At 42.3% G+C, this 24,768-nt stretch overlaps 1 protein-coding gene across 8 annotated transcripts in view; it reads left to right on the top strand.

Annotated features, from left to right (window-relative positions):
- LOC120730169 (inositol hexakisphosphate and diphosphoinositol-pentakisphosphate kinase 2-like) overlaps positions 1 to 21,244 on the top strand; it is a 47,163-nt gene extending 25,919 nt beyond the window's left edge. For 3 of the 8 annotated variants that reach the window (XM_040026359.1, XM_040026357.1, XM_040026358.1), the window contains 14 exons: positions 425 to 607; positions 851 to 992; positions 1,774 to 1,997; positions 2,279 to 2,406; positions 2,531 to 2,645; positions 2,974 to 3,081; positions 3,197 to 3,313; positions 3,505 to 3,645; positions 3,835 to 3,943; positions 6,762 to 6,914; positions 8,632 to 8,694; positions 15,912 to 16,049; positions 16,341 to 16,454; positions 18,382 to 21,244. In XM_040026359.1, coding sequence (XP_039882293.1) covers positions 425 to 607; positions 851 to 992; positions 1,774 to 1,997; positions 2,279 to 2,406; positions 2,531 to 2,645; positions 2,974 to 3,081; positions 3,197 to 3,313; positions 3,505 to 3,645; positions 3,835 to 3,943; positions 6,762 to 6,914; positions 8,632 to 8,694; positions 15,912 to 16,049; positions 16,341 to 16,454; positions 18,382 to 18,473 — 1,827 coding nt within the window. In that variant the 3' untranslated portion in view covers positions 18,474 to 21,244. Of the gene's footprint in view, positions 1 to 424; positions 608 to 850; positions 993 to 1,773; positions 1,998 to 2,278; positions 2,407 to 2,530; positions 2,646 to 2,973; positions 3,082 to 3,196; positions 3,314 to 3,504; positions 3,646 to 3,834; positions 3,944 to 4,037; positions 6,726 to 6,761; positions 6,915 to 8,631; positions 8,695 to 15,911; positions 16,050 to 16,340; positions 16,455 to 18,381 lie in introns of those variants that run through there. The other 5 variants (XM_040026362.1, XM_040026363.1, XM_040026361.1 and 2 more) reach the window with 4 other exon arrangements.
- Positions 21,245 to 24,768: the final 3,524 nt, after the last annotated feature.

Here is a 24,768-nt window from a genome sequence, read left to right as displayed (position 1 = left end):
GGTTGCTGGTTCGAGCCCCCGTTCGGACAGTCTCGGTCATTGTGTCCTTGGGCGAGACACCTCACCCGTTGCCTACTGGTGGTGGTCAGAGGGCCCGGTGGCGCCAGTGTCCGGCAGCCTCGCCTCTGTCAGTGCACCCCAGGGTGGCTGTGGCTACAATGTAGCTTGCCGTCACCAGTGTGTGAATGTGTGTGAATGGGTGGATGACTGGAAGTGTAAAGCGCTTTGGGGTCCTTAGGGACTAGTAAAGCGCTATACAAATACAGGCCATTTACCATTTAGTTAAGGTTATGAATGACAAGACAAGCGTAGTGATGAGAGTGGACTCATCTACCTTGTTTGCTTCGGGTTACTCGTCACGACTTAACCCTCACATATTTATGTAATTTTTTTTAACCATTTTAAATCTGATGCATGTCTGCAGGGTCTTCTGGCTCTAGAAGGGGAGCTCACGCCCATCCTGGTTCAAATGGTAAAGAGTGCCAACATGAACGGACTGCTGGACAGTGACAGCGATTCTCTGACTGACTGCCAGCAGAAAGTGAAAGCCAGGCTGCACGAGATCATGCAAAAGGACCAGGACTTTACAGAGCAGGACTACCAAAAGGTGTTGTCACACATGGAATTGCTCAGTTAGTGATAAGCTGTATGGTGCAATTTCTTGTTTGCAAGTAAAGTCTCCAGTTAGTTTAAACAGTTAAATGTGCCTCTTAATCAAGATAAGATTTGGATTATCCAAAGAATTTTGCAACTGCTCATGCATATATTGACCGTCTTTTCTGGCATAATCTCATGCGTGGTGTTTGGCAGAACATGTTATCTATTTACTTCTGCTTCTATCGTGTCCCAGTTGGCTCCGACTGGCAGTCCGTCACTGGTGAACTCCATGAAGGTCATAGAGAATCCAGTCAAAACCTGTGACAAGGTGTATGCCCTCATCCAGAGCCTTACATCGCAGATCCGAAAGAGACTAGAGGACCCCAAGTCTGCAGGTACTGAGAACCTGCAGAAAGGATGGCTTTTAAAATGTTTTACTGTCTTTAAACCCTCAGTATTTATTTTAGTCATCAGGTGTTATGCATGAATAAGACTGATGCAGAAAAGCTTGTAACTGTAGTGTATATATGGAGTTCAAAATTGATCCACCCCTCATTTCTTTATATTCTGGTAGGAAAATTGGAACCATGTGGAGTTATTTATTGAAACATGAGGTTAGCCAGCTTTCTTGTCATTTCTTTAAGAAGTCTTCAGGAATAGTTCTCCAGGCTTCTTCAAGGACATTCAAAGCTCTTTTTTTGGATGTTGGCTGCTTTTTGTTCTGTTCTCTGATAAGATGATCCCGCCCTGCTCAATAGTGTGTTTTTGTTTTTTGTTTTTTTGTTTTTTATATCCAGTTGTGCTTCTTACACTGCCTTCTTACATCGGCAGTGTGATTCCCATGGTTTCATGCTGAAAAGTGAAGCCGTTGCAAATAAAACGCTTTCCGTGTGGTTTTGCATGGTTAATCAAAATCTGAGGGTGTTTTTTCTGTATTCATGATTTCAACAAGATCTCTGACACCAGTGCCTGAAATCCAGAGCCATGACAGAGCCTCCACCCTGTTGTACAGGTGGCTGTAGAATGTCAATATCCCAAGAAGAAATGTGTAAAAACCTTCAGAAAGCTGGAGAATTAATATTCAAGAACCTTTTTAAAAAGCTTTTATAGTTAGGGTTTTTTTACGACAATGATAAAATTAGTCGCTGTATTTTTAAATTTTTTTTTTCCCTCCAGACCTACAGCTTTACCACAGCGAGACGTTGGAGTTGATGCTACAGCGCTGGTCTAAGCTGGAGAGAGACTTCCGCATGAAGAATGGGCGCTACGACATCAGCAAGATCCCAGATATCTACGACTGCATCAAATATGACCTTCAGCATAATGCCTCTCTTGACCTGGAGGACACGCGGGAACTTTTCAGACTGTCCCGTGCTCTGGCTGATATAGTCATACCACAGGTAAATCACACCAATGTCTTTAATTGCATTTTTCCAAGTGCTGCCCAGCACATATTTTTAAATTTTGCACAAATTTGGCATTAGTAATGAGTGATGTAGCAACATTATTCCAATGGCGCATTTAAAATGTCATGCTTTAGTCAGAAAACCTTACCAGCGAGAGCAAGGTTCAAATCAACCCTCTATTCATTAACATGTCTTCTGAATTAAAGTGACTTGTCACAAATAACATGCAAAAACATGGTATTTTAATGGATTGCCCTCTTGTTCATTGACATCAGGAGTATGGCATCAACAGAGCAGAGAAATTGGACATTGCCCAAGCTTATTGTGTTCCCCTGATGAAGAAAATCCAGCTGGACCTGCAAAGGACCCATGAGGACGAGGCTGTCAACAAGTTGCACCCTCTGTGAGAATGCAGAACACCACTGAAGCGCACAAACATGTTTATAAGCCACATGCATACATGTATTAACAAGTATTACAGGTGTTGTGTTACTCACTTGTGTCTCTTCCTCCGCCCTGGTGTTCAGGTATTCTCGGGGTGTCATGTCTCCTGGGCGTCACGTCCGCACACGCCTCTACTTCACGAGTGAGAGCCACGTTCACTCCCTGCTCAGCATCTTCCGCTACGGAGGCCTGCTGAATGTATGCAGTGGTTTTGTCACCTTTGACTTTTTGATTTTCTGCAGGTGTGCATGTGCACATTCAGAGGGCGAATTGCCAGAACAGAGCTTTTGTAGCATTGCACTTATTGCAGAGGGTATTCCTTCCAAGACAGAAGGCTTTTTGAAGATGACTTCAGTGACTTGTTCTAATAAAACTAAGCTGAACTGTAGTTCTAAGTTAATAGAACGCTTATGTCTAAATTAGACTGTAGAACTGATGTTTATCTTGCCCTTGCATGAATTTTCACAGATCTGTGGTGTTTCACTCATTGGCTTTAATTTTACATCTGCTTGTCTTTGCACATCAGGAGGAGAAGGACCAGCAGTGGAAGCAAGCAATGGACTACCTGAGCGCTGTGACTGAACTCAACTATATGACACAGATAGTCATCATGCTGTACGAAGACAACAACAAGGTGGGCAGGATGAAATGAAACGCATACCTCCTTCTCCAAACTGCAGCTTCCTTTGCAGGATTGCAGGCTCCTTTACGCAGCCTCCTTTGTATATTTGTGTCTGTGTGCTGAGCAGGACCCCTCCTCAGAGGAGCGCTTCCATGTGGAGCTTCACTTCAGTCCAGGAGTAAAAGGATGTGAAGATGAAGAGACTATTCCTCTTGGATTCGGCTTCCGGCCGGCCTCCTCAGAGGTGTGTGACCATGCCGCACTCATATCGCTGGTTGAAAATTGTCTAAAAATGTGAAAAATTTCAGTTCCAAACCAGACAAGAGGCCATTTAAGGTTTCAAAAATAAAAAGCTCCCTTGTAGTTGTGTGTCGACATCAGGTGTGTTTTGTTGATCAGAGATGTCAGTCACTTCTTTCTTCTCTGGCCAATTAGAATGAAGACAAGAAGCCTAATCAGGGCAGTCTGGAGGACCTTTCTCAGGATGAGCCGGACCAGGCACTTCAAGTCTCCGATCCAATCAACATTCAGCGAAGGTCTCCCATGATTCGGAACCGCAAGACTGGCTCCATGGAGGTACCAGACTGCCAGAGTTCAGTGTTAAAATGACAAAATGCGCTCTGGGTGTGAACTAGCTCTTCTGACACTTTTGCCTGTCATTTTAAAAGTGCGATGATGCTCTTGAAGCAACCATTAAACATCAGGTCCCTGAATAATATGTTGAGGATATCAGTATTAATCCCTGGTCTCTTTGGCCCCACTCAGGTCCTCTCTGAAACCTCCCCCACTCATTCCGCCAAAGGCTGCACATCCCATCGACTCTTCATATCCTGCTCACGCCAGTCTCCTGAGATCAAACCAGCCAGTGGCTTAGGTAGGGATCTAATTTTTGGAGCAAGTGTGGGAGAATGTGTGTTTTCGCTGTGTTCATATCTGCGTCCATGGCCTCACTGCTCATTCATTTCCAGCCGTCATCACTGCGCCTCCTCTTCATCACGAGCTGCAGCTATGACTTTTTTACCCCCTTCACCCTCCCACTTTTCCATTTCACTTTCAGTCTGTCCCTCGTTTCTTTCACATAGCTTCCACCCCAGCTTAGTTTAGCTTAGCGGCAGCCGAACAGGATCAGAATCCAAACTATGCTGGCCAGAGGTCAGCGGGGAAGAGTCATGTTCACAGCCAACTGCAGGATCACTGCGTCATATGGTGATCAAAGACGTGTTCCTCTCCCCTCTAGGTGATAAGGTGACAACACGGTGGACATGCTTTACCTGTGTGTATATAATTTAATTTCGTATTTCAAAGGCATCCACAGATGCTAATACCTTCATAGTCAAACAAAACCAGACTCTGTAGTTACTAATGTTTGCCTTTTCTTTGTTTAATGTCAGTATAACTGATATTGACTTGACTAACATAAACTAATATAATTAGTAAAGATTATTAATATTGTCATATAGTGACTTGGAGACTCAGAGACTCAATAACTCAAATCCCTGCTCCAAATAATGAGGTCAGCATATGTGCTGATAATCCAAAGTTCAGGTGTTTGTGAATAGCAGCCAATCAGAAGAAGCCTGGCTGAAAGGGAAGGAGAAGGGAGCAAAAAAAACAAAAACTAAACTAAACCAAAACTTTTTTGTTTAAAACAGTGGATGAACTGAGGAGCTGGACAGAGGACCAGTATAAGATAAATGATTATTTTTAACAGTGAATTATACAAAGCATCTCTAGTAGAGGCCAAGAATAAAAATACCGGTGACCACCAGTTCTACCCCTCAGCCTCCTGGTAGACACAGCTGTGGTATTAATTTCAAAATCCTACGGCGATGCCTGCCCAGCAGGATTAAGCCAAAACCCCATCCGCCGTACGCAGCTGTGGGGTAAAAAGGTTGGAACTGAGCATACAGTAACAGGTCACCTTTGAGTATACACCTATCCTCAACTATTCACGAGACCAGTTAGCTGCATTTATTTTTTTGGATGAAGTTTGATTTTTATTTTTTTTCCTTCAAATCTTCACATGTGAATAATCAGATCTGACCAATGCATTTAGCTGCATTTGACAAATGTGTGCTCGAAGTTCAAAACTCAAGACAGTATTGAATTATACAAATTTTCCGTGCTGTTGCCTCGTTGTGAGAAATGGATGAATCCACAATCTCAATTTCTTCCTTTTCTCACCAAGTTGGCATCCCAAAAATTTGTAACTGAATTTCATGTTGTTGTTTTTTCAATGCGCTCGGTGCGTAAAGGCCTTAATTGTGCAACATTAGCATCAAAAGATGTCAGAACAGAAGAAGTGTTATTATGTTGCCAGAAACTGAATTTGCTGTAAGCTCACACAGTTGAAACAAATGCAGATGATAATATTACAAGTATTTGACATGTTGCGCTGTTGTAACCACTCCAGATATCAGGTTGTCCTGCTAAAGAATACATCTGTGATTTAAAAGAAAAGCGTCTTCATTAACATTAGTTGTCCCTATATAAATAAGTTACATGTTCCTGTTTGGTAACTCTTCAACTAGAGAAAACTGCCCTCACAAATTCTTAAAAATTTACTCTAAATATTATTAGTCTTATAACAAAACATTTTTGGTCCCATACATAAAGTAAGATATCAGTGTAGGTCCCTTTGACCTCTTTAAATTGTTCCAAATCAGACCGCTCTGGGTCCATGAATGTAGTTTAACCTCAGCCTAAATAAAGGGACTTTTGAAGGGCATGCAACATCCAACAACCTGCTAACATGGTGACACTTACAAGCATGACATGCTTCCATCTAAATAAAGACGTGTGGAGAAAACCATAAAACCAACAATGTGAGCAGAGAGTGGAGTCGTGGTGTGGAAAAAAAACAAGAGATCGAAAGCTTTCAAAGACTAGCGTACATCAACCTGCGTTACTTCTTACTGCTGGATATCACCAGGGAATGAGTGATGGTCCTTTAAAAATCCTTATTGTTTTAAATGTCACATCGCTACAGTAGGTTAACGTGCCCCTTTCTGTATAATGCACCGATCGTCGTGCTGCTCGGTGCTTAATTATCACGTTTGAAAGCAGCAGTTGGCTTTATGTCCACATTACACTAATGTTTTAAACCCTCTCTGAGTGGAGCCATTCAGTTTGTTGTGTGCTGCGTTGCTGAGGTCACAGTTCTCCATCAGCACACTGACGCTCCATCAACACAACGCTTAGTCGGTGTTTCAAATATTTCGATAAAATATTCATTTAAAGTCTTTGGACATTGAATTTGTCCTACGAATATGAGGATTAGTTTGTTTTATTCGTGTACAGCAAGTCTAAAACTCATTTCCACTCTCGGCCTGCTTGATATGCTATTGTGACGGTTGCATAGGAAACCCACATGTTCTGTGCATGTGCACACATCACTCACACAAGGGTCTTACACACTGAGTCACTGTTCTGAAAAACCTTAAAGCTTGCGTGTCATCTAGGTATTTTCTTTCTATTATAAACTTTATCAAATCTATATAATAAATATCTGTTTACAGGGTGTTCATACAGGTAAACTCATTTTTCCCAAAGCACAAACACACTCTTGGGCCACACCATTTAGTGTGTAATTAAAATAAATAAATAAATAAAAAAAATTCTCACCCTTCACATGTCCACTTCACCCATCCCTTCACCTCTCCCCCCCGCACTCCCACGGCTCCTCCACACAGGCTCGCTCAGCTCTGGCCTCTTCAGTGCCTCAGCCCTCGGGGTGTCCTGTAGCGCCCCCAACCTTCGGGACTACGTCCGCACACACCACCGTCACCACCACCCGAAGCCTCCTCTGTCCCCCGGCAGTTTGCCGTGCAAGAGTGGCATGTTTGGTACGTTCACCACGCTCTCTGTCCTCTCGCATGGAGCTGGTCTTTTCATCTGTATCCATTTGAAAAGCTTTTTTTTTTTCCTGGCTTTGCAAAGTCTTGTTTTTTTTCCTTCCTACTTTGTGTTTTTTGCTCCTAAATTCATCTTATTGATTTTTGGGGACATTTTTTTCCCTTCAGATCAAAACAAATCAGCAGCTGCAATATATTGCATCGTTTCTCCTAATGATTTTTGCCCTGCAAGAATGGGCAGCAAGGGCACTGGTTTGACAGCAGAGGGATTGGCTGTGTAGTAAATGCTGAGCATGCAAGCTGGAATACAATTAATACTTTTCCACATCAACTTGACCACTAACCGATCAACCCGCTCTCCTCTTGGACTCAAGTGTTTTGTCTCTCTGTGCATGTTGTGTTAACATATCCTCTTTATTTCACAATCCTTCGTAAAGTGAAGTAGTGTGTCTGTAAGCCAAAAGCCTGGCTTTTTATTTTTTCATATTAATCACAATTTACGGTAATCCTTACATTAAGAAACTCAGCCTGTTATTTGGAACAGATATAAGACCCAGTAATCCACCTTAAAATAATCCCTTTTCCCTGAGTCTGGTAATGGCGGTAATGGTAAGTGAAAGAAAGCTGTTTCCACAGCCACCAGGGGTCCTTGCAGCAGGTTTAATTACCACAAACATCTGGAATGGATAGATTTCTCATGGTTGCAACTGGTTAATCGCACAAATTTGTTTAGTGCTTCCCGAATATGAATGTGACTCATCTACAGGTGACGTCATCATTTTCCTATTAGGTGTATTTATGCATATGGATCCGAACTGCAGGGATTTGTTTTCCCTCCACTGCAGCTTTTTAAACACAGCAAACTGAGCCGGTCAGTTCATCCACTTGGTGTCACTCTGACTGCAGAGCTACACACTGGCAGATGCTTTACTTTCTCAGCTCTGTTGCATCAGGCCTATGGGCTGCTGTCTGAGAGACAGGTCGGGGTCTGGACCTGACGTCAGTGCAGTTCGTTTAAAGAAAAAAAGAACAGGGCAACAAGAGATGGGTTTATTGCTGGGAAGGTGAAAGGAAGTGCACACTTCAGATCTGAAGATGGCCTGCAGTGTCAGTGGTAAGTGCATTTTGGAGAGGCGGTTCCCAACCTTTATTTTACAGCTTTCCGCAATACCAAAAATGACCTAATGGATTCTTACCTGACATAAAAGTGGGTTTTCTTCTTTCGTGAACCGTATATTACATGCATAAGCTCTACAGAGCTTTATTTCACCTGTCAGCTCAGTTTTTTTTTTTTTTCTGTTTTATTTTTCCCAGTCTGCAGCGTTACTGCGTTAGTAAAAACTACGTTACACCAACACATTGAATGTGATCAACAGCCAGTAGTGGTCAGGCTGGAGGAAAAAGGAGATGTGTTCCTGTCGGTGACATTTAGATCAGCACACTTCTTACGTCCGTTGTGTACTCCACCCACTCCACAGCAGCCTTAGCACTCAGTCTCCACTCTGTTCATTCAAAGATGACCCTCCTTTTCACACAGATCTGTTGGCAGACAGACACTGATGAATCGACAGGCCAACTCTCCTAATCTGTTTTCTCCTTCTTTTTTTTTTTTTCCTTTTCCCCCCTTTGTGTTCAAACACACAGACTCACAAGCAGACTCAGATCCCAGCTGCCCCAGTAATGCCAGTTACCTTTCTTATCTCCTCAGAGCTGTTGTCTATGCCGGCAGTAAAGAGATTTTCTGTGTCGTATGCCAGGCATCCGACTAATGGTATGTCTGCCTTTTTTTTTCGACACTCCTCCAGTTCTCCTCTTATCTTGCATGACCGTTTTGTGGGAAAACATTTTCTATGTTTTCTGTTTTGGGAGGTGTGACGTGTGGCTACATTACTTACATCATCTCAGATTTTTAGTTTTTTTTTGTTTCTCTTCCAGCGCACACCTTCGGTGTTTGGGTTTTGTTTTGTTTTTCATTTATGTTGTCAGCCCTTCACCTCTAACATCACCTGCTCTGCCTGCAAGTGTTTTCATCTCCAATCCTGCTGTTCACAGGATGGTTAGCTATGTGGAATATATCGTGTTCCTTAGATATATCTCCACGGGTAGATAATCAATGCACATAAAAAAAATAAAAAATCCTCACTGGCATATGCACTGTTGATTCTAAAATAATTTATTTGATAAATGTCTGGGTTTTTGCTATAAATGCCAAATAAAACTTTAAATAGGAGGTGTTTCTCTTGTTTTAGTTTAACCCCAGTTTAACCACACACATACTTACAGTGATGTCATAGTGTACTGACCACACACATACTAAATAAAATCTGGACCAACCCATTTTAGGAAGAGCATCTGTTAATCAGGGGGCCTCAGGGGTTCAATCCCTGGCTCCTCCGGGGGTGTGTGTGTGTGTGTGTGTGTGTGTGTGTGTGTGTGTGTGTGTGTGTGTGTGTGTGTGACAGTTGCAGAAAAGCGATGTGTGAACGTGTGATATTTGCTTTACCTCGTTGCTGCTTTAGTGTTTCCATATTTGGGCCTTTTACGGTATTTGGGGGTTTTATATGAAAAGCTCAGAGACAGCTGATCACATGTTGGCAGTTTGATTAGTGCTGGCTGTATGTCAGCAGAATTGATGTCAGCTGATCCACAGGCTAGTCTCACATGTTGGTTCAGAGTGGCTGAAGAGTTGGTGGAATTCACAAATCTCATATGTTGAAACGTGTTTATTTATTTATTTTTTTAAAGACAGCTGGAGCCACAGTCATGAGCCTTTCCCTCCAGTTTGCTCTCTTGCTTCTCTCCTGTAGTCACATTTTGATTTATAATAATAGGCGCTGATGATCCATTTAAAAAGTGACAGTTTTCCTTAGATCCACTAACATTGGTGTGATCTTCTTTGTTACAGGTATTTGCTTTCAATAAATATTATTCTTATATTTTATTTACAATTGTCCAAGTTCAGTTTTGAACAGCCACCTGCTCATCAAGCTGCTGTTTGTTATATATATTATTATTTAACTAAGGACATTCCTCACTTTATCAACGATGAATTATCTGTTGTTATGATGCAAAGCGGAGAAAAGGGCAATCACAGCTGTGGTTTTTTTTTCTGAATCATAACCATGTTGATGGGTAAAATATTGTAGATAAAGTAACATGTGCTGTACACATATTCTCATTTGCTTCGTCACTCAAATGGCACTAGAGGTGAAATTGTTCTCATTTGGTCGTTTTGATGTGAAAGCCAGGTGGGATTAACCAGCCGAGGAGCGATGTCGGGCAAAAAAGCTGAAGAATGGGTCAGTAATGAACTTGCATTCATCAGGTTCACACAGACACATGTTTGAGGGTCTGTGGTGTCCTGTTAACTGTTCCATTTGTAAATATGCAAATGTCTGGTCTTTTATTGCAGATTGAAAGCTCATGCTGCTTTCTGATGATGGGATGGAGTGGTGCATACAAACAAGTTAGGAATGAGTCACCATTAGCCGACTGCCACACAGTGAACACCGAACCTTTGAACCAACCCCACTCCTGAGTGTTCTGAGCCCTGGGGCAGTTGCCCAATTTGCAGAGCTAGTGATAGAAATCTGTCAGAAAGTCACGCCTTCATGCTACAAATCTAAAATACGACTTCTCTTGTCACATTGCAGTTCTGTTGCCACACATACAGTTTCTTGAAAATAGCCCTGGGGGTCACTGATGTTTGAGCACTGATTGACTGAAAAAGCCTCTCATTCAGATTACATGGAGCAGATCTCAGGTGTGTTTTTAGTCATTCGTTTCCCCCCCTGACGTCTCTATTTCACCTCAGGCTATCTGCTTTGCATTTGATTTCTTTGAAATGGAAAGGTGGGACTGAGTCTGTTTTGTTTTTTTTTTCTGTTTGAGCCGTGAGGTTTTTGTCCGTTGCAGCCTACAATCGATCGAATGCCCTCCGGCCGCACTGCTTTTCAGCTCCTCCCGTTTCTGCTCCCGCTCCGCTGCACTTTCCAGTTCTACTCTTCTCTCCCTGCTCTGCCTCTCATCCCCTCAGAGCCCTCGGACCTGCCTCACGTAACCCAGCTGCTGGAGTGGCTCCCTGCTGAGACAGCCCTGCTGGGGTTTGCCCCTCTGGCTGTGGATGGGGCCATGGCCCACCACCTGCATCACTGCCCCTACCACTTCCGCCTCTTCAAGACTGAGCTGGTGTCTAGTCAGGAGCTCCCAGAGTCTCACTACGGTCAGCCGCTGCAGTCCCTGAAAATACTTGGTGCTGCCTCCTCTTCCTCACTTTAGTCCTAGCCAGTCGGTGCTGGGAAAAGGGGGATGCTGCCAGTGCCAGTTCAGCTTAGCATCTGTTGTGGCTCATTGCTTTTATTTTTCTTGCAGCCTGTGCGTTCATTTTCCCTCCTAGGTCTGCCTGTTAATGATATCTATAGCCCTGCCTCATGCTCCATTTATTGTCCGACTATAAACATTCTCATTTTGCACATCTGCCCAAAGATGCAAACGCTGTATTCCTCTGCTTATTTAAAGACACAGTGAAACTATTAAAGCAACTTAGTTTTCACTCGAGCACTGCGGCTCTCAACGTTTTTTAGGTGTCACCTGACAGAGGTGAACGGGGGGGGGATCTAATGGACATCTAAAGGTCATTAAGTTTCCAGTTTCCCAGCTGAATGTCCATGTAATGTCCACTCGTGACATTAGTGGAGGTAATTGCCCAGATAATTCCAGTCAAGCAAGGCTGAAGCATGTGTCCTGAATGCTTCACCCAGACGGAGTATTCTTAGGAGAATAATTAGGCCTGAAGTTTGAGAGGCGTGAGGAAGGACAACTTTCTGACCTGAATCTTGTAACACTGTCTTGGGTTCATCTGTAAAAACAACTATAATTTCCAACTCAACCAGAATGTTGTCCTTTCTTATCAATGGCACAGAAGGAAATGGACGAGCTGCATCCACACGGCTGGGAATACACGGATGGCGTCCCTCTGAATTCTCCACCCTGTTAGCTGCTCGGTTTTCACATCATTATAATCCCACATCACACAGCTTTGTACCAGGCATCTGGCAGATTAAGATGCGTTTATGTGACTCAGTTCAAGGGACATTTGAGTTCTCACATCTTTATAAGATGGTTCTGATTTGATGTGAGCACTGAGAAATGCTCATGGACTAAGGAGCTGTAGAGACTGTTAGCATTATTGTAGTTTCATTCTTTCTGCGTCCAAAAAGGGGAGAATACTATGACAAGGAGTGAGAAAAAGGTTCAATCCATATGAAATGTGATGCGTATATATTTTATTTATTTATTTATTTTGAAAGGACCAATAAGTAACCGAACAATTAGGACCTGATAAGACACTTTGAGTGTATTCTTTAATTTCACTGTGTCTTTAAGTCTTTGCATATGATTGGACATTTATAGCTCACTTGTGGAATTGGTAGAACATAGCAATTCATTTTTAACCATAATCTCAAATTATAATAAAATACATCTGCAAAAAGGACGACTAATGGATCTACATGCATGCGGTTCAGTCTGGTGAACCAGACTCTTTTATGCGATGGTTAGAGGCCTGCCTAATTGCATTGTGTGCATGTTCCATCCTGAGCAGTGGGTGCAGGAAAAGGAAGCCTTTACAGCTGGGCTTTTGTTCAGGAATGAGGTCTGTGTGGAAATACGTGTCGGATATTGATGGCGCTAATTTGGCCTTTGCACTGGGAAGTAACAACTGAATCTCCACAGTGTCTTCCTCAAAATAACAAAATATCCCTTGGCTGGGTTGGAGATATTTCAGTGTCTGTCTGAAAGATCTGGGTCATCATCTATTGGCTAATTTTAATTGGCTAATTAAGTGGCGGCCTGTCCGTTAACTGTCGATCGCGTAAAGTGTTTGTGGAGCAGGTCCTGGCACATTGTCAGCTTAACACAGCTTGCCTGCACTCAGCAGAGATGACCGTCTGTTATGACTTGTGCCGTCTTTATCTGCATTCGTTCCCTGCCTCGTATGTTTGTCTGCATTTGTGGAGAGTGAATAGTGCAGTGAAGGATCAGTGGGCTTTTTTTCTCTCCTCTCACTGAATCTACTGTGTGAGCTGAATTGTAAAGTCCATGTGAACGCACTGCAGCAGCGATGAGGAGGGAAAGGTGATAAAAGCCAACTAATGTGTTTTTATATAACGCCTGCTCTATTACACAGTACACTAAAGACAGAAGGAGAAATACTGTAGCATGGAACTTGTCTGAACTGGCAAAACATTTCCTCCTGAGGCTTTGTAATATCACTTTAAACAGTAGAATAATTTTTCTGCTGTCATCACATCTTTGGCAGGAAGCTGTTTTCAGATTCCACATTAGTCTTTGTTTTGTCAAATGAATAAAGCTGCTCAAGGCTGTATCGGGTAAGGAAAAGATTTTTTTGATTAGTCCATGGAAGGCCTGAAGGTCTTTGTCGTATCCTGCCATTCCTGTTCTTCTTCTAGGCTTTAGATTAAAAAGCAGAAGCAACAGGTTGTATAATGTTCTTAACTCTTGAAAGTGCACACAATCCCATGAGAAACATTAACAACAAGCAAGTCAACTAATTATAAATTGATATCTTGGCCCCTTGAGGCCTTGAAAGGTTCCTCTCCATTAAGCATTTCGTTCCACTTGAATTGAATAAGTTGTTTTAGGTAATAGCCGTGCACACATTCATGGTTGTTGCACATTATTCATGGTGAAGGCAAGGATGACCAGCATGCTGTCTGGGTAGATGGATAAAGGTGGAAGCAGCACTTCAACCTCCATCTATTCCTTACTGTCATCATAGAGCTTCATGTTCTCTGTTGGGCTACTGTGAATGCTGATGGACTGTTTCCTGCATGTGTGAAAGTCACCTTCCTGCCATTGCACTTTAGTGTTTAAAAGTTGTATTTCACAGGATGTAGATGGGTGTTTTTTGGGGGGGGGGGTGTTTGGTTTTTTTTGTCCCGACCAACAAAAGCAAGCAAAATATAGAAATGTAATTATGAATACAGATATAAATTTTATAGAACATAAAGGTATATGTAATGCAATTACATATGACGAATCTTCTAATAAAATGAAAAAAAAATTATTGATTTTTTTAAAGAATACAGTTTTTCCTGTTCATTTCCTCTTCATTGTCGTAACACGAATATTTCCGCACCATTAACAAACCTCGAAGAAAATTAATCTTTTATGTGTGGTTCACAGTTCATTACAACTTGCGCTGCAGCTCATCATCAAATCTATGTTGGTGATCCAACCCAACCGGCTCAGGAAACAGGAGGGGAAATAGACTGAACATTTGTACCGGTCCTATTTAACAAATAAATTCATCAATAAATTTATACAATACAGACATAACATTATAACCACCTGCTTTATATTTTATTTTCCCTCCCTTTTGCTGCCAAAACAGCACCAACCCGTCGAGGCATGGACTCGTATTGTAGCACCAGGATTGCTTTTAGATCTGGGGAATTTGGAGGCCAAGTCAACACCTCAAACTTATTGTTGCGCTCCTCAAACTATTCCTGAAGCATTTTTGCTTTGTGGCAGGGCGTATTATCCTGCTGAAAGAGGCCAGCGGGTAATACTGTTCAATGAAAGGGTGTTCATGGTCTGCAATATTGCTTGGGTAGGTGGTACGTGTCAAAGTAACATCCACATCAATGGCAGGACCCAAGGTTTCCCACCAGAATATTATCCGAAGCATCACACTGCCTCGGCTGGCTTGCCAGGTGTTCCCCAGGTAAATGCCTCACATGCACCTGACCATCCACGTTACGTAAAAGGAAAACACAATTCATCAGATCAGACCTTCCATTCCTCCATGGTCCAGTTCTGATGCCCTTCGTTGGTGCTTTCAGCAGTCAACGAGGTCAGCATGGACACACTGACTGCTCTGCTGCTATGCAGCCACATACACAACAAACTGTGATGCTCTGTGTACACCTTTACATCAGAACCAGCATGAACTTTTTTCAGCCGTCTGAGCTGCACTTACTCGTCTGTTGGATCAGACCACACAGGCCAGCCTTTACTCCTCACATGCGTGAGTGAGTCTTAGCTGCCCATGACACTGTCGCTTATTCACCACTGTACCGAGCACTGCAGATCAGGACCGCCCCACAATAGCTGCAGTTTTGCAGATGCTCTGACAAGCACCAAACTCACTCCAATCCTTACACTTGTCATTTTTTCCTGCTTGCAACATCAACTTTGAGGGCAAAAGGTTCACTTCGCTCTCATATATCCCCCCCCTAACAGGTGCCATGATGAAATCAGTGTTTTTCACTCCACCTGGCAATGCTCATAATGTTACGCCACATCTCCCCAGAATTTTATTTTCTTCTTTGTGGTTTCAGAACCGCGTCTGTAGCTAATATTAATTTTTGCTTTATATCACACACTTCACCTGAAGGAAATACCATTTACAGCATCAGCTTAGAAAATGAAGTTAAACACAAGAATCTCTGTAGTCCTCACCTACTTATTACATATACAAACACAGAACTGTATTTTTTCTTATCTTTAAATCAACAAGCATATCTTATCCTGTTAACACACAAGTGAGCTCTACTATAATCACTTCATGTATCAGCAGCAACATGTAACGAGTGTGTTTTCTTGTCATTTTAAGCAGAGTGCTCTGTAACCATGTTAGAAACAAGACAAAAATATTATTTTTGTTCTTGTGGTCTCACTAACTCAGGAATTGGTTATTTGTGTTTGCATTATATCTGGCTTGCCTGTGTTGTGTAGCTACAGCCAGTCAGCTGCTGTGAGAGGTCACACGCTGCCGACTGTAGCTCTTGTGTGCAAACGTTTGTGTGGCTGGTAACAAATATAAATCACTGCTAGATTTATTTATTTATTTTTCTTAATATGGCACTCAAATCACGTGGAACCGTAATGCACAGAGAGCAGTACTTTCCTCACCGCTCTTCCTGCTAGTACACGATCGGCTGTATTGTACCCTTTGTCCTGCAGGCTTTGAAGGATGCTCCATGGTGCCTTCCATCTACCCGCTGGAGACGCTGCACAACTCACTTTCCCTGAAGCAGGTGGACGAGTTTCTCAACTCGGTGTGTGAGAGCAACAGTGAGGTCCAGGCCAAAACCATGAAAGGTGCGAAAGCTTCAGTGTAATTTTTGTTTTGTTGAATCTGATCGTCAGATCTTGAGCATGAATATAAATGGCCACAGTTCACTGGTTTTTAATCTGTTAATTCATTTAAAGACATTTAAATAAAGCCTGAGAGTCGGCAGTTAAATTTCAAAGCCATTTCCACGTCTAGCAACAAAACAACACTTTCTGAATCCAAAAGCAGAAGAGAGCAGTATTTCTCAGAAGCATAATGAGCTTCAGTTACATTTGTAAACTGATCCTAATGTGTTTTCTTTTCTCTCTCTGCTCCAGCGCTCTCTGGCTTGTTTGCCTCTCAGAGCCAGATTTCTCTCTATAGCCCGCAGCAGCCTCTTTCCTCCTCTGGATCTGAAGCATCTCTTCGACCGCCTGGCCAGCCTTTGTGGCGTAAGTGCAATGATTTTCATGGCATTATCAGTGTGTTGACCTGCTTTCACTGCACAAAGTGTTTTTCAAGAGAATGAAACCTCTTTAAACGTATCGGCTTCATGTTTAAATATTTACCCTCCTTACTATCGTGTAAAAGTCTAAATGACAACACAGACCGCAACAACTCAGTCGCGTCACTACAGTTTCACACAGATTTAAATGCTTCAATACTGTGGTTACTGCTACAGCTCAACCGATATGATTTTTTTTTCTTCTTTCAGACACACGAAACAAACAGATTTCCCCTAAAGTGCGTCATGTGTAGTTTTTTCTGTACATGTTTACACCCTGTCCAGCTCTGCTTGGTTTCACTGTTTGTTGTCTGGTGCTGAAGGGTGTTTGTCCCGTCTCTTCTTCTTCTAAATTGTTTTTTATTGGCTAAATTTTATTGATAAATCAGCAAATGGCTAATGGTAGCTCAGCTAAATTGGTTCTAGTTACCACAGTGAAGATGGAATCTCAGGTTGGAGAGGTGAAACTCAGCACTTTATCACATTCACAAATATCATAGACTGTGCAGGGGGGGTGGATGTAGCCATCGAGACGTCAGCCATGCTTTTGTGAAGTGTGGATATGTGGATGAGACGGGGGAGTTTCAAGATAAGTCAGCCAAAAGCAGCCAGCTTGGTTAGCAGGGTACTGCATGGATATATCGCACAGACACAGATGAACTGCTAATTGGTGTGTAGGAAAAAAATGTACAGTTTCACTCAGTTGCACTGACAGACTGTCCCAGTCTGCTCCAGTTTTAACTACAAAACAATCCACATATTTGTCATATAATATCACTGAAATGCTTCGAAATGCAGATTTTCACCCACCATACAGCCGCTCTGAAAATTATTATAGAGACCAAAACACAGGAGTCTAAGCACACTGATTTACAGACTCAAGTGGCCGAAGGAGGAACTGCAACTTTTGGCAATTTGTTGTCTTTTTTTTTTTTTTTTTTAATCCCTCGATGTCTTATTAAAACTTTAAAAAACAAAAAACGGGGGGGAAAAAACAACCAATTTATGACCTAGTAAACAATAGCACACTTATGAATTTAAAAAACAACAACAAAATATCCAAATAAAGAAACTAGAACAAAAAATGTGTGGTTGTTGTTTATAAGTATATAAATAACAGCAGACTGTGCAGCAGATTACACCGCGGCATCAACCGTCACTTAAAACTGAAGTAAAAAGTACTCTGAAAATCACAGATGGTGAGCTGAATTCATGCACATGTTATACGTGTGCACTCGGTTTGGGTGGCTACTCCAGATTCTGGTGCCTGTAACTGCACAGAACTCATTTAGCCTCATTTACCACAGTGCGCAGACAGACGGGGAGGCACTTCTTCTGCTGCTCATGTAACTCTGTTCTCTTATCAGCTGTAGGGCAGGGCAGCTGTTTACAAGTGCAGCCCTGTGACCTGTTCAGGAACATTTTTAACCGCAGCTTCTATCTTTAGTGTAAAACACTTTAAACCCTTATTCTTGATTTTGCTGATTTGTGATTGACGGCAAATCTTGATTACATTCTAGTCAGATTATTGATATAAACATTCATGTGGCTCAATTTATGAAACCCAGCACATAAAGTAACAGTTTACATAAAGTTCCCCATGGCAACGAGATGAAGAGACGAGCAGATGATGCTTTCCTGTTATTGTGCCAGCTCGCTCTCTCATTTGTGTTCACTTTGTGTCCTTCCCAGTGACGCACGTACAACAGCAAATAACATGGCTCCTGACTTGCAGAGTGAAGCGAGGGCTCCGGGGTGGAAAGTAATGGGATTATTAGTTGCGTCATGGATGGACTTTTTAAAACATCGACAGTTTGTACCAGTGGGGGAAAACAAGTGTTTACAGAGAGCTTGTGTGTGTGTTTTCTGTTCAGATGGCAGCATCCCCTCCAGTGCTGTATCCAGTGCGGGCCCCTCATCCCCGATTACAGAGTCTTCTGGTCTGAACTTCAGCTTCAGTGAGTAGGCCGTCTGTTTGGAGAACCACAAGGACCTCTGGGAATCGGAGGCCACGGTGTAACGACTTCACTTCCTGCGCTGTTATTCAGCCTTCTGCTCATATTCACGATGTCAGACGCGATATGATCAAACAAACTGTGCACAGCGATTCTCCTGCTGCACCCCCACTGCACCACCACTGACTGCACTATCCTCACCACGCCTGCTCTTCTCCATAAAGAGGAAATAAAGAAAAATACGTGGGACCTCTCATCGCCTCGATCCACCTCCTCAGATCGCTCACACTTTCCTGAACCGTCCATTGTGCCAACATTCAGACCATTTGTGCCTTTAGTTTAATTTGGATCAGAGCAGTGCTTGCTATTTGCTCTGGAGATGGTTTTTTTCCCTCACACATCAGCAGTCTGTTTTTCTCACCTGAACTGCCGACATTTCCGGTTCAAATGCGTCACGGACTTTAAGTCTGTGGTGGATTTCATCCAACTATCAGCACGCCTGCTTTCTAACCAAGAATTAGATTATCAATACTGCTCTCATATCTAGCTGTTAGCTCAGCTTGGCAAATAGACTGGGAATGGGGAAACAGCCTGTTTTAAAGATGGCAGAACAGTAGTAGTCTTTTCTTTTTATAAATTCTATGTTTTATCTTTTTTCTTTTTTTTAATAATAAGTAAATTGAACATTAAGTGTTAGTTTTTCAAGCAGTTTTACCTTAGACAAGGCCACTGTTAGCTGTTTCCATTCCTTAAAAAGGCTGAACTACCTGCTGGATTTGAGAGTTAATCATGTTATTTAAGGCTTCAGTCATACAGACTTGGAGACCAGTTAGTGAGCACTGACGTAAAACGTCCTCATGATTCCTTTTTATCAGATTTGCCACAGTCACGTGTAGTTTGCATGGAAGATGCCAGTCTGTCTGTAAACACCTCCGTCAATAACTCAAAACCAAACAGGATGCTCAAACTGATACCAGAGGTTCATCTACTAAAAATGTCGGACAAGTTTGAACCTAAGAGGTGTGAAAATCGACTCTGGTTTGCTTCGCACTTTTCACAGTTTCACTGCTGCTTGGTGACTGTTTGTTGACAGGTGTGCAGACAACAGATGGGATCTGCAACAGCCACCAACCAATCGCCAACTGGATTTTGGATACATATTTTTCCCTAGTTGTCGCCGACCCGTCTCTAAGCCTGTTTATGACTGAAGTCTATCCTGTTGCAAGAAAAGAAGGAAGGGTAATTTAACCAAAAATGTCAAAATGTTCCTATATCTGTTTCACACATCAAACATCTGGATTACAAAATCAGTTCTCCCGCAGACTGAAAACCATCATGTAAAGCTTGTAACACTGTAACCAAAGCAACCACAGCCAAAATACTCTCTAATGTAACATACAAAGCATCTGCAGAGATGCAAGTTTGCAGTGTGCCTGATAAATTATTGCTCACATGATTTGTTTTACTTCATGCATCAAACAAAAAATAGTATATTTTATAATTTTTCACTCATGCCAGCCTGATCAAGCTGTTTAGCTCTGTGTTCTTCAGCTGTTAAGTAGGAACAAAGATGCATCTGTAAATGTGCCTTCAGATAATGTGATATTAAATCCAAATGTTAGGAACCTGCTGTATTCTTTTACTGAGATGTTTTAGAGTTACAGGGATAAGCCACTTGATTGAGTAGTATAGTTGTGTCTGCAGTCTGTCACCATATATTGAGATGTGTTTTTAATGTCAAATGACTGTTTCTCATCTCATTAATCATGCTCAGGTAAAGCAGTATAATCCAAAGGTTGCAACTGGTTCATCAGTTTGTGACTGAACTGTTGGACGGTCAGTTCACTTTCAATTCAGAAAATAATTACAGTTAATTGAAATTCCAAAATATATGTTATTACTTTGACAAAAGCCTGTAAACAAAATGAAAAGCTGAATCTGATTGTGGGCATTGTGTTCAGTCGGCATTGTCAGCTTTAACAAAGTATAAACAGCAGAGGGGGGGAAAGTCCCTCTTTTCATTACAAAGCGGTTCAATTGAAAAAAACAAAACTGACCTTCGAAACTTGAAACGTCTGCTGTTGAATGAATTTCTGAATTTTAGCCATCTTGTAAAAGAGTTCTAGATTTTTGATTTTTGAAGGCTAATAACCTGTTTTTATCGTAATTGTGAGTTGATGTTGGTGTAGTTGTGTATTTATGTGGTTATTTAATGTCAGCCAAAGAGAGGTGCGTGTGTGTGCGCGCTCTGTTTAACGAGGTTTAAAGGTGTAAGATGTCTGTGATGCCCTGTCTTCTGTGGTTCAGGTCAGGCTGTGACATCGGGGAACGGAGAGGGGCAATAATAAAAAGAGAAAATAAAGACTGAAAGTGTTGTTTAGTGTGTTATCAAGCACAACAAATCATGTTGTCACACCTGCTGCAATAGATGGTGTGAGAGTGATGTTTTATTGAGCATAGTCCAGACACATAAGTCTGTTATTGCTGCATAAACAAACTGGCCAACCTCCTGTGCTCATGTGTCTCTGCTCTTCTTCAGTCTTTTTCTCTCCCTCCTATGTCTCATTTTGTCCTTTTATCCATTTCAAGACTCATATTTTTTTTTCCCAGTCTATTGTCCAGTTTTGTCTTCTCTTGCAATATCAGAGCTTCAACCGCTTGTGTTGACCATGGCTGCATGCTAAGTGGATTGAGTTGATGCCATGTGATCAGGTGATTAGCTATTTGCATTAACAGTTAAGCATTTGAACAAGTGTACCTAATAAAGTGGCCAGTGACTGCATGTCAGCTACTGATTGTGAAATGCATCATGTTTGAGAACACAAACATGGGTGAAGAATTATTTCCCTGTAAAACTGTACAAGCAGGCAGCTTTTTGAAACCAGAGAGGTCGCCCCCTGCTGGACATTAGAAAGAATGCAGGTTTAAAGCACTTCTACGTCACCTTTACCATGCTGGCCCAGAATCTACAAATGTTTTGAGTTTCTGTGGCCCCAAGATATAGTTTGCTGGTGTGCTGACCACATTAGGCTTGCTCTTTTTTTTTTTTTTCTAGTTTTAATGACATCTTGAAGTTCTCTGTAAAACTGACAACTTGAGCTCAAACAGGACACATTTTGGAGTTTCCAAAGCATTTTTTTTTTTCAAATTGATATATGTATATTATTTGTAATATTATCCCTCTGGACCTCTCCTGATACGGTCAGTAAACACCACATTTTAAATGTTATTAGCTACCATAGTGTCTTATTAAATAGGGGTCTCATATTAATCATATGAATCATATTAATCATTTTACCGATCTTTACCCACTCGTTTCCTCCTGTGTCTCCTGTCTCCTGCTTGCTTCCTCTCCTTGTTTCCTCTCATCACTTCTTTCTTCCCTTTTCTTCTGCCTTTCCTCTCCTGGTTTTCTCCTCTCCTTCTTGTCTCCCCTTTCTATCCTCACGTTTTCTCTCACCGACCACCTGTTTCATTTTTTTTTATGCTTTATTATCTTATTTTCTTCCTGCCATTAGTGCTCACAAAAAAACAAGAGAGTGGACTTCTTTTCCCTCTCTACCTTCTTTTTCCTTTTCTTTTTCTTCTCTTGCCTTCTAACCTCATCTTATTTACCTCTCTCCTTGTCTCCCTCTCCACTCTTCTCTGAATGGCTTTTAAGAATAGTGATGACTCATGTCTCCTTGTATTGCTGCCATGCGTTGCTATGGTGACACCCCCAGATGTAATTGGCTACTCCTGAGCGATGCTGGGTGAATGGAAGGGAGGGAGGGATGGGGGTACGGACACAGACTGCCAACTCACCGGAGCCAAAAGCTGATGTCATTTATTCTGTCTGGATGACAAGTCTTTCCCTCCTGGGTTTTATGTCCTACATTCTCTCACTCACTCACTCACACACACACACACACACACACACACACACACACACACACACACACACACACACACACACACACACACACACACACACACACACAGTTCATCTCCAGACAGCTTTTTCCAGCTTCAAAACAAATAACAGTTCCCAGCTTCTATGAGACAATCGCTCCTTGGCTGTAGGGTAGTTTTTGTGACCTTTATCAAATTGCAGTCACTCCAGCAGGAATCAGAAAAAAATGCATTAATTACTTTCATTTGTGTTTACTTCTTAAATATTCTAAACCTACTGTCACATATTAGGTTTTACATATCGCAACGTGATTCAAAATCATCTGGTTCCAAATTTGTCTAAATACAGGAAAAATACATAACATATTACACTGTGTCATTATTTATTTAATAAAAACTGAATGAAAATACAGAAGCATTGTGTCAAGAATTAAGTGCACCCTATGATTCAGTAGCTTTAGCAGCAATAACTTGAAGTAGCTGTTGACTGAGTCTCTCACACTCCAAAACAGTATTTTAAACACTTATTGAAATTTGCAGTTTAACCCAGTTTAAAATCTACTTAAGCCCTATACATGTGTACACACAACAGAAACGTTCCTATTCTGCACAGCTAACGGTTGGGTGTGTAAATGATGGGCGGGAGGAGGAACACCGAGCACATCTGGATGATTTGGGGAAAGAAATCATGGGCTTCTGAATGTGAAGATCAGAAGTGGTACTCGACTTTGGGACAGGATGTTGACATGATGGAAGAGTGGTTGGTGGAAGCACTTGGGCGTCCACACCAACAACAAACTGAAGATCGACACAATTCAATTCAATTTTATTTATATAGCGCCAAATCACAACAGCAGTCGCCTCAAGGCGCTTTATATTGTACAGTAGATCGTACAATAATAGATACAGAGGAAAAACCCAACAATCATATGACCCCCTATGAGCAAGCACTTTGGCGACAGTGGGAAGGAAAAACTCCCTTTTAACAGGAAGAAACCTCCGGCAGAACCAGGCTCAGGGAGGGGCGGCCATCTGCTGCGACCGGTTGGGGTGAGAGAAGGAAGACAGGATGAAAGACATGCTGTGGAAGAGAGACAGAGGTTAATAACAGATATGATTCAGTGCAGAGAGGTCTATTAATACATAGTGAGTGAGAAAGGTGACTGGAAAGAAAAACTCAATGCATCATGGGAATCCCCGGCAGCCTGCGTCTATTGTAGCATAACTAAGAGAGGATTCAGGGTCACCTGGTCCAGCCCTAACTATATGCTTTAGCAAAAAGGAAAGTTTTAAGCCTAATCTTAAAAGTAGAGATAGTGTCTGTTGGATTCGGGAGACTCGGCAGAGGCTGTATACAAGAATAGTAATAATATAAAGATAACTTTATTTTTGAAAGTCACTTTATAAAAACGCCATTACTTTAGCATTTGGTTAAATCCATTTTATACACTCCCAAACACACACACATATATATATATATATATATATATATAACACCCAGCACGCCCCTGCGGGCGGTTTATCCTTCAAGCTCGGGTCCTCTACCAGAGGCCTGGGAGCTTAAGGGTCCTGCGCAGTATCTTAGCTGTTCCCAGGACTATGCTCTTCTGGACAGAGATCTCCGATGTTATTCCCGGGATCTGCTGGAGCCACTCGCCTAGCTTAGGAGTCACCGCACCTAGTGCTCCGATTACCACGGGGACCACCGTTACCTTCACCCTCCACATCCTCTCGAGCTCTTCTCTGAGCCCTTGGTATTTCTCCAGCTTCTCGTGTTCCTTCTTCCTGATATTGCTGTCATTCGGAACCGCTACATCGATTACTACGGCCGTCTTCTTCTGTTTGTCTACCACCACTATGTCCGGTTGGTTAGCCACCACCATTTTGTCCGTCTGTATCTGGAAGTCCCACAGGATCTTAGCTCGGTCATTCTCCCCCACCCTTGGGGGCATCTCCCATTTTGACCTCGGGACTTCCAGGTTATACTCGGCACAGATGTTCCTGTACACTATGCCGGCCACTTGGTTATGGCGTTCCATGTATGCCTTGCCTGCTAGCATCTTGCACCCTGCTGTTATGTGCTGGATTGTCTCTGGGGCATCTTTACACAGCCTGCACCTGGGGTCTTGCCTGGTGTGATAGACCCCAGCCTCTATGGATCTTGTACTCAGAGCTTGTTCTTGTGCTGCCATGATTAGTGCCTCTGTGCTGTCTTTCAGTCCAGCTTTGTCCAGCCACTGGTAGGATTTCTGGATATCAGCCACCTCCTCTATCTGCCGGTGGTACATACCGTGCAGGGGCCTGTCCTTCCATGATGGTTCCTCGTCTCCCTCCTCTTTCTTGGGTTTCTGCTGCCTGAGGTATTCACTGAGCACTCGGTCAGTTGGGGCCATCTTCCCAATGTATTCTTGGATG

The sequence above is a fragment of the Simochromis diagramma genome, unplaced genomic scaffold (genome assembly GCF_900408965.1).
Source record: "Simochromis diagramma unplaced genomic scaffold, fSimDia1.1 OVJJ01000293.1, whole genome shotgun sequence".
In the NCBI taxonomy this organism is placed as follows: Eukaryota; Metazoa; Chordata; class Actinopteri; order Cichliformes; family Cichlidae; genus Simochromis; species Simochromis diagramma.
This window is presented reverse-complemented; position numbering and strand designations above follow the sequence as displayed.